General features: G+C 37.3%; 1 protein-coding gene across 5 annotated transcripts in view; it reads left to right on the forward strand.

Moving 5' to 3' along the window:
• Positions 1 to 15,307, forward strand: part of GABBR2 (gamma-aminobutyric acid type B receptor subunit 2) — a 469,815-nt gene that overhangs the window by 102,708 nt on the left and 351,800 nt on the right. For all 5 annotated transcript variants that reach the window (XM_069004222.1, XM_069004224.1, XM_069004225.1 and 2 more), the window contains one exon: positions 6,043 to 6,180. In XM_069004222.1, coding sequence (XP_068860323.1) covers positions 6,043 to 6,180 — 138 coding nt within the window. The remainder of the gene's footprint in view (positions 1 to 6,042; positions 6,181 to 15,307) is intronic.

Consider the following 15,307-nt stretch of genomic DNA (forward strand, 5'->3'; position numbering starts at 1 on the left):
TTAATCAGGATGGAAACATAGAGTCAGTTTTGATTACACAGGATTTATCTATTTGCTACATTCCGATTCCATTTCATATTGGAGTTCTTAAATTGGAATCATTCAGTGTAAATGTTATATACTCAAAGAAATAGTAACGAGACTGAAAATAAAAGTCATATAATAAGAAAAAGAGTATTGTTGGGAAAAGTAAATATACTTCTGTTATAGGGAGAGACAGCAAATCTTTGTTTATCTTGCTTGGTGGACTCAGTTCCAAACAGTGAACCGAGTAAAAAGAAAATGTCATTGAGCAAGAGGCTGAGCCTTCACAAGGTGTGTAGACAGTCTCTTAGGAAATGAGGGGACAGAGGAGTGAGTGGTCCCCCTTGCTTTGGAATCAGTGATTAAAGAGGCTGGTGATGCCTAAGGCAGAATATAAGCTGTTAAATGAGATGCCAAGCACCAGTACCTTAGTGGTAGCACTCTATGAGCTGTGCAGCAGGCAAAATCAGATAAAGAAGTTGCTAGGTAAAGTCTAGAAGTATGTCAAGAGGTGCCAAGGTAAGAGAGTTAATTTACTGGGAATTACTTCACTGAATAGATTAAGTCCTCCTCTGCTGTTTGCACTTCTTCTAAAGCAAAACCAAATATGACTGCTAGTAGTTAAAATTAAAAGATGTTAGGGAAATTGCATATAGAAAAGCCTACTGTTTGGGATGATCTACCTTCAGTTTTAAGATCAAGAAGTTTAGTGTAGTTGCTGCAGGGGGTTGCTTTTGTTTTTCAAATGCAGAACATAGGAATGGCTGTAGCAGGTCAGACCAGAGTTGATGCAAGTACTTTGCACTGTCTTGGAACAGTTGATCAGCAGGAAAGGGAGAGATTTTAGTCTTGCTTCCCTAGAGTAGTATCCTGGCCACCAATAATCTGTGATTCAGGAGTTTCCTGAGAAAATTGCCATCTCTCCATTAAGAAGTTTTGAATTGTTTTTTGATCTATGAACTAGTCCAATTTAATTGCATGTATTTATGAACTTTTTGCATTCATAACATCCCCTGGCAAGACATCTTACACCTACTTTGCACAATGTGAAGTATTCTAGAACAAATGAAAGGTAGTGTTTTTTCTTTCAATGGATAATTATGTTGTCACCAGATGCTATGGTTGTCAAAGTGGAGGTTCATGAAAAACTCATGAAAAGAAAATCCAGCTACAGCCATTAAATGCAAAAATCTAGTTGCTGGCTTTTAAAGTACCTAAATTGCAGATACTTGAAAACAGAGAGAAACCTCAGGGGAAGCATGCCCTGCCCATACAAAACAGGCAGAGTTTGCTAATTTGATTGACATTTTTTGTAGTTCTGAGCAGTTGTCTATATGTTCTTCACTGAATTGTCTGTATTTATTGAAGTCTTTGAAGAAGTCGATGAAAATTAAATTAAAATAATTGTTGGCGTTCCTCATCTCTTAGCTCCACTTGAGCTGATGTTGTAACACAGTTAGTTTCTAAGCAAGATTTTGCAGAGGACAAGAGTAAGGCTTTGTACCTTTGTTCTTTCTGTTCAAAGAAGTGTCTTTATATATTTATGAGCATTTAGAGCAGAGTGCTGCTGAAAGCTCTCATATTGCTCGATAAAGTTGGATATTTTATTATGCAGATGACAGCTGTTTGTTAGTCCCTCTTTTCATAAAGGCTCTCTAACATCAATTGTAAGTAGCTCAATAGACACCAAAATAGTTCCTCATGTTTGCTTTTACTCAGAAAAAGTATAGTTGTGCCAGAATACAGCTTACTGAGGAACAGTTCAGCATAGCTATCCAATGGCTAAAAATCTAAACATATCACACATGTGACCAGTGTATCCATCCCTACAATGTTCCTTGCTGTGCAACTCTAACAAGATCAATTAAATTGAGAGTATCTGCTGTTGTTCTAGCCCTGTAATTACTCAAACCTGCCAATGTTACGGAGTTGGCAAAATTTCTATGTATGAGAGCCATCCAGATTTCTGTTCTGTGCCCCAAGGATTTGCAGTGCGTTATGTTTATGGCCATGAGGATTTCAGTGCACACCCCAGTGTCTCTTTCACTGTCTGCCAGACAGGCTTCCTGGCAGCCAGCAACCCTCACAGGTCAGTCCTGCTGCTTCTCCTGACTTCAGTGATGTGTGGCCTTCACATGGGACATCCTTCTCTCAGCTGCAGAGGGCCTTTGGGTAGATGGGAGGTCTCTCCTGTGTATTCAGCTGCTGTGCTGTTCTCTCCAGAAATTTTTCTTCTCCTTGTGCACCCCTAATGTCTCGGGCAGTTCTTCCTCCCTGTGTATTTGGATCCTTTTCTCAGTGGAGGATTATAGTTTTTATTTGTCAGCCTCTCCTCTGAAGAGGATTCAGGAAGGCTAACACCTCAATCCACAGATTTCTTTGACTTGTCTCCTATGCAGCAGTTCATCTGGCTGTTTTTCCTAATTAAAATAGGTGCCTCTATGCACACTTTGTCAGGTGCCAGCTGTGATATTAAGCTGTCTTTGTCACAGCAAGAGGCAGGACACTTCACAAACCTTTGCTTAGTGATTTGGTTGTATTTTTCCTTGTGAATCTCCCAGGTAATCTGTATCAAGACAGTGTGTTAAGAGATACACTTAATGTAATTATTTCATTAATATGTATGTTTGCTATTTATATTTCGCTTATTGCTGGCTTTTGGCTGAGACTAAGCGCAACAATTAATGTGTTTGGGGTAGGTAGCTCTCAGCCCCTTCTCCTGAAGAAAACTGTGATGAGTAACAAATCACATATATTTGAAATTCTAGTTTGGGTAAACATATTGCAACCTTGGTCAGTGTTTCAATGTGCAGTCAAGTTCAGGGGAAGAGCATAGCTGCCTGGTTTTATATATGGGCTGAAAGTGAGCTGGCTGCTGTTCAGCTCAGTGAAGTAGATATGTTGATGACAATTGAGGCAAAAGATCAAAACTTGGTAGTAAAAGCAGTGCTGGCTCCTTCAGGTTATATTTTTCATCTTATAAATTTGTGACTTTTTATTAGGGATTCTTTCCCCTTCATTGCTCTCTGTCATGCTCCAATTAGTAAGACAGTCAGCTTCATGTCATCCACATGTGGCCAGGACTTTCTAGCCTTTGCTTTTTAATGTGGATTTTGGTCCTTATGCAGTCTTCTGTTGTACTGTAAATAGATTGCTGCAAAGGGTTGTTCCTGGACCTAGCTGGAGTCACTTGTAGACAGCAATTCAAGAAGTTGTTTGGTAGTGATCTGATGGGAATTTCAGTGATTGTTGTCCTCCAACAGCACTGCCCTCTTTTAGGGTTACATATGTAGCGTTTGGAAATTGAAGACCATGGGCAGCAGTGGTGGCCACCTGGGATTTCTGAAAAAGTACAGTTGTTCAGGCTTCAGGAGCTCACTAAGGATACAGTGCTCAGACTAGAGGCAGGAAGAAACGTTTTCTACTGCTTGTCTGTCTGGCTTGGTAGGGCTATTGTTTTTATCTGAATGTTTATTTTTTAATGCTTTTGACAGACTGTTCTGTTGCTTGCAGGGAAGAATGTTATACACAGTGTATGTTGTGAAATGTGTCATGAAACAAATGTGAAAGTTTGCTTTCTCCCATCTTTCTCATTTTTCCTTTCATTTCTGCCCAGTTGTGGCCAGCCACAGTACTAAGTTCTTATTCTTTATCTCTAAGACATATTTTGACTATTGGAATGATTTTGCTCAAGGAGTAGGCAGAGTCTACTATAATTATCCATGGTGGCCTAGAAGAGAGAGAACTGAGACTGGTCAAGAGGAAAGTAAAATGGTGAAAACATGGTAGGCTTTAACTGGATCACATCAAAGAAAAGCCCAGGTGTTATTGTAGGTACTTTTGATTGAACACTACTATATCTCAGTGGTGTGAACCTTTCACTTTGGGAGAGATGAACAAATATTTTGGCATACCTTACCAAGAGAATTGCTGTGTGATGGAAAAAGGGTTGTTGTCATGCTAGTATATTCATAACCATAAAAAGATCAAGTAAGAAAGAAAGACCTTATACTAATGCCAATTCTGGACCTCCCAGCGAGTCAACCTACTGGGACCCATAATTGCTTAAGTTTACTGCAGTGAGAAACGTTTTGTAGTTAAAAATGCATCAGTGTTTTGTGATGTAAGGGTGGGTTTTAGCATGAATTTTACTTCAGATAACACACCATAAGGCTTTATAATTTAGAATGTAGAATTTTATTTATCCATAACTTTCACAGGCCCTTCCCAGACTGCAACTTTGGACAGTCATTTTACTATTAGCATAATTTTTATTTCATATAGGCTTGTATTCTTCTCAAACTGCTACTTAGTGATACATTTTAAATGTGACCTAATAAAAGAAAAGAAAAATAATTATATTCACCGGTTTTAAGTTGGTATGAAAACCAATTCAACAATCTCTTCTGCTGCAGCTTCAAATGATAAGGTGGATGACAGAAAAGACTTGGCTAAATGTCAATTAAATGAAGATACCTAAAGCTGTATTGTCCTTGGCTGCTTAAAAATTCAAGAAGTAGCTGAGCCTTCTAGTTGCACTTGGAATAAACTGGTCTTTAACTAGGGAGTGAAGGAGTAAGAATGGAGGATGCTTCTTCTTCCAATGATCACAGTTTTAATTCCCTCACGATGTGAGCTTGCCACCAACACTTCAAACTAATAGGGGAGCCTCTGCCATACTGAGTGGTTTTGGGTTTTTTTCTGCATTAAGAAGGAAAGTGTTGGGCTATATTATGCAATTCAAAAGCATCTATGCATTAAATATCTGTATCCTTTTGAATAAGTGGGTGCAATAATGCTATTCTTGCAGATAGAATGCAAATATAATATTTTTGCTTTTAACATATTAATTCAGTAAGGAGCTTAATATAAGCTTCCGAACTTCATAGTCAAAATCTTTATTCTCTCTGCAGAATTCAGTACAATTACTACTTGGATGCTGATAGTAAATGAACTCTTTTATTGAATAGACATAATGAAATATTGGAGGCTGGTGTGTGATAGTTCTTATAAAGAGTACATTCAAGGAACACTTTGTAGAAGAGGCAAAAGAGGGCAGAAAACTTTTGTTTCAAGAAGAGAAAGAAGTGGCTTTTAGTGGAGCAGTGGTAGCTGCTATTATAATCTGTTGGCACTCCTAACTTCCAGTATGGTTTGGAATCAAATTCTTACCTTCAGGCACATAATTTATTAATACTTTGTTGCAAGCTTAGGAATTAGGGTTATTATGCATGATTAATATGACTTTATTCAAGGATTGATATATCTTTTGCAATACTGACTATCAGGAGCCTTTTTCCCCTAGTTTTCAGTCCTCGTCTCAGTTTGCAGTAAAATTCTTTACACCTGAAATAATGATCAAACCAATTATCAGGGAAGCCAAGAACAGGTCAGGTTAGAAGGACCACAGAATGTCATTTAGCCCAGCCTTCCTCTCAAAGCTCTGTTAGCTATGAGAGCAGAACAATTAATTCTTAGCACTTTAAAAGAATATTTTGCTATGTTTTGAAGATTTTGTGTTGTCCTTCTAAATGACAGGCTGTCTGCTGTATATTTTTGCACACAGTACTGAGGTTGGACTTCCTATAGAAGTTCCTTAGGAGCCTGCATTAGAGACAGAATTTTTTTTATAGAGACCATCAGTAGTGTCAAGCTTTCCTCCGACTACGGAAGTCCTGCTGACAATGTGGTGTTACATTCCAAGTTTTGCTTTGGGACATGGTAGCTCTGAATGTAGAAAAGGTTTTGGTCAGCCATTTTTTGCTGGACTTAGTCATTATTTGTCAAATGGAGGTATCAAAATTCTGGTTTTGTACAATGTAAGGAAGCATTTTGCTGTTCTTTTACTATGGCACATTAGGGATCCAGAAGAGAGTGCTCTAATTTTTCAAGTTTAGGTCTTATGTTTATATCTGTGGAACCCCTGATTTTTTGCCCTACTGCCTAATAGTTTATTTCTTAGTTAATTATTTTATTTGTGACATTGAATATTGCCTCTCTCTTTTTTTTTTTTTCCAGTGTGACAATGCAAAAGGACTCAAAGCCTTCTACGATGCAATAAAATATGGACCTAATCATCTGATGGTTTTTGGTGGTGTATGTGCAACAGTTACTTCTATCATTGCTGAATCTCTAAAGGGATGGAATTTGGTTCAGGTAAGGCATGGAATGGAATATATTCTAATGCTGACTGAATGCTGGATCTTTTTTTAAAATTTAGAAACTTAAGTTTGATGCTTTTAAAGCTAAGCTTTAAAACCGAATTTTAAGGCTTGGCATTTTGTTGTACTCAAAAATGCCTTTGAGTTTGGGGAAGCAGTCATCTGTCTCAGTAGGCTAATCAAATAAAAATAATGGGTCTCAAAAAGCAATCTAGGTGAAATCAAGTTCAGGCATGGTAGGGGGGCAAACCTAGGACTTTTGAAAAGTTAGATGAAACAACTCATCAGGCCTTAAATTATGGTACTTCAGGGCATTTACTCAGTCTGTACTCAGTCACAATGCAGTAATTACTATGGACTTTAAAAGTGCTGGAAGTGCATAAATTCTAAATAGTGACTGGGTTTGTGTCTCAGAATTTAACTCACGAAGCACATTTATTCCCAGTTGTTCTTCTTTCTGACTTTCTCAAAGGTCAAGTTTGTGGAAAGGTTTCCTCTGCTGAGGAATCAGAATTTATTAATACTAATCTCTAAAATGCAGATGATAATAGCATGATTTTCTTCATTTATTCAATCATCTGACTAGTGATAGTTTTCAGATGGATGGCTTCTCACATAGCCGTTGAGTTTTGCTTTTCTGATGTGGAAATACCCTGGCTTTCTACTCAATATTCATATTGCCCAAAAATGCTCCTGTATATTTGTTTTTCTTAAAAACTGCAAAATTATTCTATAGCAAAATAAAAAATATACAGATATAACAATTACCTGAAATTACAGTTACAAACAGGTTCTTCTTTTCCACCTGGAATACTCACTAACAGTAGAGCAGCAAGAACAAATGAGGCATAATTAGATTTGTGAAGAAGATGATGATCAGAGTACAAATGGGAAAATCTTAGGAGGATAATTAAAGTAGCTTGTTAACTGTGTTTGCAGTGCTTGTCAGATCAGATCTTTTTTTTTTTCTGCTTCAGGATTTTTTTTCTGATGTGAAAAACAGTTCTTCTGTGGAAACCAAATAATAGTGTGTCTCTGGGGAGAATGGAGAAAGTAACAGAAAGCTTGAAACTATCCTTTAATGCTGTCTCTAGAAAATGGCCTAGTTCATGACCTATAACGAAGTATGTGGCTGGAGCTCTGTTTTTTTTTTTTAATTTGTCACATGGAATTTCCATATGATGGAGGATGTTTTAAATAGCAGGATTTCATTGTGCTAAAAATCTTTTCACTTGCAGTCGGGTTCTGCCTGATACAATCTGGAAATCAATTTGTTAATGAAATTTCTCGGTCTAAGGAAAGGTTTCAGAAAGCTTTTAAATTCCTGAATTTGTCAATGTATGTGTTCAACTATAGAATGATATGAAGTATTGCTACCAGAGAGCATTTATTTCTCTGTGTTTAACCACTATGGCTGTGACTATGTCTTAAATGTTATTTATGATATCAGTGCATCAAGGTATTCTTGACTGCTTGGGCTTAGTATTCTGTGGGCACTAGATAAATCCTCACATGGCAAAACTGCTCGTTATGTCAGGTTTTTATATATTGATTGACTGAATGATGAAAAAACCACAAATAACAGCATGGCTGGGAAGTGTGGCAAGGCTTAGTGGATGGTATAGCAGTAATGGTACCAATCCAAATGTTGTTTGTGAAAGTGTTATGTCACATGGTGACAGCAATATGTGTATCTGCAAATCAGCAGACGTAGCACGTATAAGATAGCAGGGAAACAGAGTACAAATCCTTCCACTCCTCAGGATCCACTGTCATATGTGTCTCTGATTAAAACCATAACTTGAATAGAAGGAGAAGATAGAAATCTGTAATTCTCAGAAGTGGAGCAATAATATTCAGCCTGATAAAATACAAGGCTGTCCTCCCTCAAAACTTGAAACTTCACCTCAAGGAATCACAGCAAACTCACATAAATTGTTTTTCTGTGATGATGATGAAGTCATTTCATGTTACAGTCAAGAAGAGGGAAAACAGCATATAGACAAAAACTAACCTGACATTGTATTATTGAATAGAAGATTTGCATTTGGATGTCTGACTCCAAAGCTTTGTCCCTGTCCTTGTGCCTGCAGTTGTGAAAACAAAGCTCTTACCTCTAGCAGGAACATTTGATTTGATTTACACAGGTGTCATGAGGTTCAGCAAAGTGATGACTTTCTTACATGCCAGAGAAATGAAGGATGATACTGATAGTCTTGGGAAAAATAGGGATGAAAGAAGAATAACAGAATATAACAACTAAAAAAAAAATTACATTCCTGAGCAAATACAGTATGAGGCTTGCTGACTGCAAAACCATTCTGCAAAGCCTTTTAGCCCTGATTTCCAAGTTACTGGGTGACTGCTTTTCCCCTGTTTGGATGAATTTTTCTTTTCTGCCTCTTCTCCATTCTCTACAATAAGAAGCTGCCAAAAACAAACAGTGAAACAAAAAGCCAAGAGTATAAATGTGCTGGAAATTTTCATATTGCATTTGCTACTCAGGCAACTATAGTAGTGATGAGGGAGGGGAAGGAAATAGATTCTTGCCAGGGAGCTTCAGTCTCTACACTCCTTACTGTATGCTTTTGATAATGATACTGTCTCTTTTACTTAAGTGGTTAAATCAGGTAACTGATGTCCTGCAACAATGTGAAATAGGGAAGATTACAGAGGTTGAGAAGAGTCTCAGTCTTAAGGTGACATGTCTTATTTCTATGCCATATCAAAAAACAGGTACTCTTTCTTCTCCATCTTGACAAATTCCGATTTAGTTATGATCAGCAGCAGAAAGGGAATTTGTGTTCTCAATTAGCTGCCTTCAACTGCTGGCTGATTTAATTATCTCTTACTGTAACAAAATTAATTATTTTTTAACGGAGCATTTTATATCTGTGAAAGAAGCAAGTTGTTTTAGTCTGCAAAGACTTTTGTCATCCCAAAAGACTTTCACTGAGGTATGCTAGGTGACACAACTTGGAAAATGCTTTTTGAACACATATTCTTAGTAGGACAAGTGCAGGCACCCATTCCTTAGCCTCTCAAATTAAAAGCCTCTCCGTGGGTAACCTCTGTGTGCCAACAGTCCTTTGTTGAGTGACAGTCTGAATATGGGCTGGAGGCTGCATGTGTGTCTTTGATCTCCAGGCTGTGGTGTGGAATCAGTTTGAACCTTTGGTGTTTTAGTTTAAAAGTGCCAGTAATATCTTGTGCCTTTGAGAATGTGCCTTAAAGGCATAATACTGGGAAGTTGCTGTTCTGTAGGGAGAATACGTCAATGTCAAATTCTTCCAGATTAATCTTATCCCCATTCTTTCTCAATGTGTATTCAAGACAATTAAAGAGTGAAGAAGAATCATGAATAGTATCTCTCAATATCTTACAAAAGACAAGTTATGTATTTTTATTCTGTACACCGAAGCATTCCTGCTAGTATGCAGTTAGTGTAAAACAAAGAAGACAGTTTGCTATTTAGTATTTCTCTTCTACTTCAGGATATCCATCAACTGTTATCTCCATGTGAATTGCTTATGGTGGCAAAAGTGACTATTTTATATGGATTGCTGTTTCCCCTGTTTTTTATTGTCATCTCTCACTTTTCCCAATTGTTATATTAACATAAACATTTAATCAGCATGAGGATTTTGACCACAGTGGTCATCTCTCTTAATATGTGAAACTCTGTCTCAACTTTTGGAGATTTGTCTTTTTCTTTCATTGTGCCAGACTTTCTCTTACAGCCTGCTTCATTTACAATTTCATTTAACTCTGGAAATAAGCCTCTGCCAGAAACAGAGTATAAATGTTTGTGCTTCCTCGCAATATCCTCTGTTTCCACATATTTTATGTAATCTAGTCATAACTGCTGGCTTCTAGGCAAGTAACTCCAGGCAATACAGTGATTAGATCGTAATGACATTCAAAACTGAGGAACCTTATTTGGGATTCAGCATCTCATGTTGGAAAGTTTTCTAACAAAATTATAGGTGCCCTAATCAGGATGTATTACTTCTCACTCTTGGGCATATTAATATAGGATGAGTTCCTGTGTTAGAAAAGGATGTTGGAAAGGGAAAACTCCTGGTTCTGTGATCATGTGATTGGATATTAAAGAGCCTACCCTGAGATTTGTTTTATTGTCCCAGAGATCCATAGGTATTCAAGTTCCCATCTCTGACTTACTGAAAAGGCTGCTGGTGTTCAGGACAATCAGTGATGTTTCTAGCTTTTGATTTCCTTCTGAAACAAGTCTGATGTGATTGCACTGTCTGTTCCCCCTAGTAATTTCTGACCACTGGGAAATCACAACCCAGTTTTAACAAAGGATTTCCTAAACATTATTAGCTTCTATACATTTATGTGAAATTGAGCTTCTGTGGACAGGAATCCATATGAATAAAGGAGAGGCTGCCGCATGAGCACAGAGAACTTAGGGACAGCTGTGCTGTGTGGTTTTCCATGTTCAGCTGCTGTATGGAAAGGGGACTGGCTGCATTGAGAAGATTGTTAGAAAAACAGCAGAAAAAAAATTAAGAAAACACAGAAAAAGGGTGAAACCCAGAAGGATATGAAATAGAAGCTGTGTTTGTGTGTGTGTTTGTAGAAGCCTAGGACAGTGCATCTGTAAGAAACCAGGCTTTATTAAGTGTCTGTTACTCATCAAAATTCTTGTTAATACAGAATTTCACAGATATGTTCAGGTTAAAATAATGGGGTTTAACACAGAAGTATTGCAAATCACCAGACATTTTTATACTGGCCACTGAATCAAATTTCTTCTTGTTAATATCTGAATTTTCTAAATCTTTATACTTGTTACCTGGAGCTCCAGCATGGACACATAAAATAATGTGGTGTTTTCTTTTCTTTTTTAGCCTTCTTCATTCTGTTTATTCCAGTACAGTGAGTTTGTGCTACTTTTGCTTCCACTGCACAATTTCCATGCATTATTAGCTTGAGTAATGAAAAGGGCATTTAAACTAGTCTTTGGCTAAGAAGATTAGCTACTTCTATCTATGTGATGCAGGTAGTCCCTCTTATGAAGAGGCCTTTTTCCCACTGGAATATGACCCAATGCACCAAAAAAATAGAATCTTTGCCTTTTCGGCCCATAATTCACTATTGTAATCTTCTTTTTCTTCTTCTTTTTCCTTTGCATTTCTATTTTTTTTCTCCTGGAATTGGAGGAATTTTATAGATTTTTCTGTATTTGTGTTGTGCTTTTAATAGACAAAGGGAGGAAAAGACACCTCTTGAGGTCTTATTATATAAGGTGCAAACCTAAGGATATTCTTGTCCTGTTTTTAGGAGTTAGCTGAGCACATAAGGAAATTTTGCTCACTTCACTGTAGGAATGCCCAGGAGCTCCTGAACAGGAAGAAAACACAGTAGGTCTGACCTTCAAGCAGAATTTCATGTGAAGTTTCTCCTCATTTAAAAGAAGCTCTGGTGAATTTGGAGGGAGGTTCTGCAAATCCTCCCCCTGAGAGAAGCTGCCAGCAGGGGCCCTGCCATTATTGATGAACCCTCCTGAAGATTTGCGGTTGCTGCTGGAGAAGAAGATGCATGGGGAGTTGAAACAGATCATCAGTGCCATACCTGCTAATTAGTCTGGGGCTCTCAGCGTGTTGATGGATGCATACATGCACAAGGTAGAGCAGACTTGGAAGTAGCTGTATGTTCACCTTTCAACTTAGAGAAATGGATATGGCAGTACAGCAGGCAAGGCTGGTCTAGGGCAGAAGAATTACTTTGGTGACAAAAGTTCTTTCACAGGACCCCTTGATTCCCAGTGCATTATTGCAGTTGTACTCCAGGGGTGACATTTGCATTGCTTTGCTTTAAGAGCAGAAACTTGGTCCACAAAGTTTAGATTGAAAATTTCAGAAAATTTCCAGGCTGAGGTATGGCAAGAAGTGCACATCCTGAATTTCAAATGCACTGCAAGATTTAGTAGGATCTTCTCTTATTTTCTTTTCACCTTCTGCCTAAATGTATGACATTGATTTCTGTGGCTTAACCTCTCTTTCCATCAATTTGAAACTGGCTTCTATCCAGTGTTCACTTTTATTTAAATGTGATTAGCTGCTGTTCTTCATCTTGTTTGTCCTGGAGAAAACATCAAAAGTACAATATATAGTCTAGTTTTTGCCTTTGATCTAATGTCTAAGGTTCAGTTCACTACATAAAGCATGAATAAAGGTATTTTAATACAGCTCTAGAGTTAGGTCAAAGCAGCTCAAGACTGAGCCTGTATATTTATTCTAACATTATCTGCATGCTCTGGTAGAAAAAAAAAACCAAAACAACAACACATTTTTTTAAATTGTTTTTGTTCTTCTTAGTTGTTTGCATATATTCATTCAATCACTTTTGTTTAGTGTTGGATCAATAATATGAATTGAATGAGTGATGGTCTAGGGAACAGATACACACTGAAAAGGCAAGGGTGTCACTTTGCCTTGAAGTATAATATGTGCTTGGGAAAACATTTAATTCTGAACACATCAGATATTCTCTCTGTCTGAATCGGAATGGTCTCTTGAACAAAATAAAAATATCCCAAACACAGAGTGTAATACATAAGCACTGATGGTTTTTGTTTTTTTCTTTTTTCAAATATAAAGCCTTGTGTTTTAAAGCTAACTCATGTTATTGGTAAGGTGTTTAAAATGTCCAGGTTAATTTATTATTAGAATAAATAATGGCTGCATACTTTGGTATTTTGGGTTTTTTTTTTTCCCCCATGTAATTTTTTATTGTCTCACTGCTTGTGTTGCTGGATTTTTTTCAGTTGTTCTTGTTATCTTTCACATTTTGTTCATTTCTATAAAACAGACTTGAAGCCTTTTCTCATGTGGCTTTTGCAGCCCCTCAGCTAGGATAGACTTGCCAGGTAGAATCTTACTTACCAAAAATGTTTCAGTATTGCACCTTGCAGCAATTGCAGAGCTTCCTTCCCTGCTACACAAGTATCCCCTCAGTGTGCTGTTTGGGGCTGCCTTTTCTGGAGGGGTTTTAGGAGGGGAGGTAGAAAGGCAGCTTTGGTTCCCATCTCTTCCTTGTCCTCTTCCCTGTCCTGATATGATAGGCAGACTTAAGGTTTGCTTCTTTGTAAAATCACTTGTAGTTCAACATCTTCTTTATGCTGAATGACGATGACTGTGATATACACCAACTTCTTTTTCACATTTGAGATTATTTTTATGGCACATTTTCTATTACCTTGTCAGCTGTCTGGTTTTTTGATGGTCTAACCCACTGGACTAAAGTGCTGCTAAATTTCATTCTAGCATTGTGTTTTCACTGACTTTCTCTTGGAAATGTCATGCAATTTGTGGGGATATAGCTGTGTAACACTAATGTCCCATTAATGATAATATTTGATTTATTCACAGTTATTCCAGCCCAAAGAATCACATTTTGATTCATTAATCTCATTAGTTTCATTACTCTGTGACCCACAAACTTGTCTAGAATCTCCCATTGCTTAGTGGGAGCATTTTCATAGTTTCTCAGCAATTGCAGCACTGAATTTTGAGCTGCCTCTTGCATTTTCCCCTATGCCTGACTCTCTACGAATCTTATTTCTCTCTCATTGAAACCTATCTCAGGGAGATCAGATGCTAATTAGCTGCCTATCTGTATATGTTTTTTTTTGCTTTTAAGGTTATATTAATTTAAAGCTATCTTATTTCACTGAAAATCACGTTATCACTTTTTGGTTGATTTTTGACAATCATTATTAGTTTATTCCAAAATACTCAGACTATAATATTGTATTTCTCTGACCATTGCAACATTTCAAATATTGTAGAAAAGTGGTTTCAAGCTTCTTTTGCCACCAATTCCCCAAACGTGGTTTTTCTGATTATTTTCACTATACCTAGCTGGAATTGGTTATTTTGGTATGCTGTTTGTCAGAGTGACTACTGTAATTTGCTTCTTAAACAAGTAGCACTGACTGTACTCTACAGAACCAGCTTGCTGGCCTGTTTCTCAACAGCCTGCTTGGAAAGCCCTGGGGTTGTTTTCTCTCCAGTCCCTTTGACCAGCCTGGCTTGAGTGGCCTTATGTGGAGTGGCATCCTCTGCCATAGCTGTTGTTGTCCTTGGAACACACAAACCTGTCCAGAGTAAGAAGGAAAATACGACAACAACTAATAACTAACAACTAACAACAATACAACTTGACAACCAAGTCAAGGCAAAATTGATGTGATAAATTTTGTTGCTTATACTATGGCTCCCACAGCCCTAAACTCACTTCTTCATTTCATTCTCTCTCATTTGAATGTTTTTCTTCATGTCACTGTTCTATTACAGAACAAGGAAAGCATTTTCATGTGGTAAATTAACCTGCTTTCCCCTGAATGTTGTTTGGCCGCAGTTACTTAATTACTTATTTTGAGGAACAGCCCAATTCATACAAATTCAGCATCAACAGCTCCTGGGCATAATTGAAGAACAAACTAATACACCAAGAATTTGGAAAAAGAAAAATAATCTCCATGAAATTTTGAAATTTAAATAAAATATTTATTGACCTTTAAAAACAGAAAAAGGTTAATTATGCTCCATTATAGAAGTAATTCAATGGTGATATGTTTGTAGAAAAGTAAATGCTAAGGTACAAATCCTCACATAATAGAAGCTGTTCTAAGGGCATGATTCTCAAATTCACTGTGGGGTTCTTGGTATATGATTCATCTAGGATTGAAACCTATATGGATGACATCTGTTTTAATTTTTGATATTCTCAGTACTCGATGCACCTAGAACAGTTTCTGGGGAATTGTAGATCTTGCTAAGTGCCTTTTCCAGGCATCAGTTAAGTTTCGAAACAACTGGAGAAAAATAAGGCCAATTGAACAAGTGATAGTTTATTTTAATTAAACATGAAATTATTTGGAAACACATTTATTTCCTTTAACCTTAGTTATCACACATAGAAAAAGCAGAATCTCAGTGTCAGAGAAAAGAGAAAGGATCAGCTTAGCTTAAGAAGGTCCAGACTCTGTTGGAAAAGCACTATTAATTGCATACAAAATGGTGACTGAAACAATTTGCAGTTGGAATAAGAGGCATTGTTTGGCCCTAGGATTACACTGAGAAGAGGAACAT

This window comes from Aphelocoma coerulescens, chromosome 2 (assembly GCF_041296385.1).
Source record: "Aphelocoma coerulescens isolate FSJ_1873_10779 chromosome 2, UR_Acoe_1.0, whole genome shotgun sequence".
NCBI classification, from domain to species: Eukaryota; Metazoa; Chordata; class Aves; order Passeriformes; family Corvidae; genus Aphelocoma; species Aphelocoma coerulescens.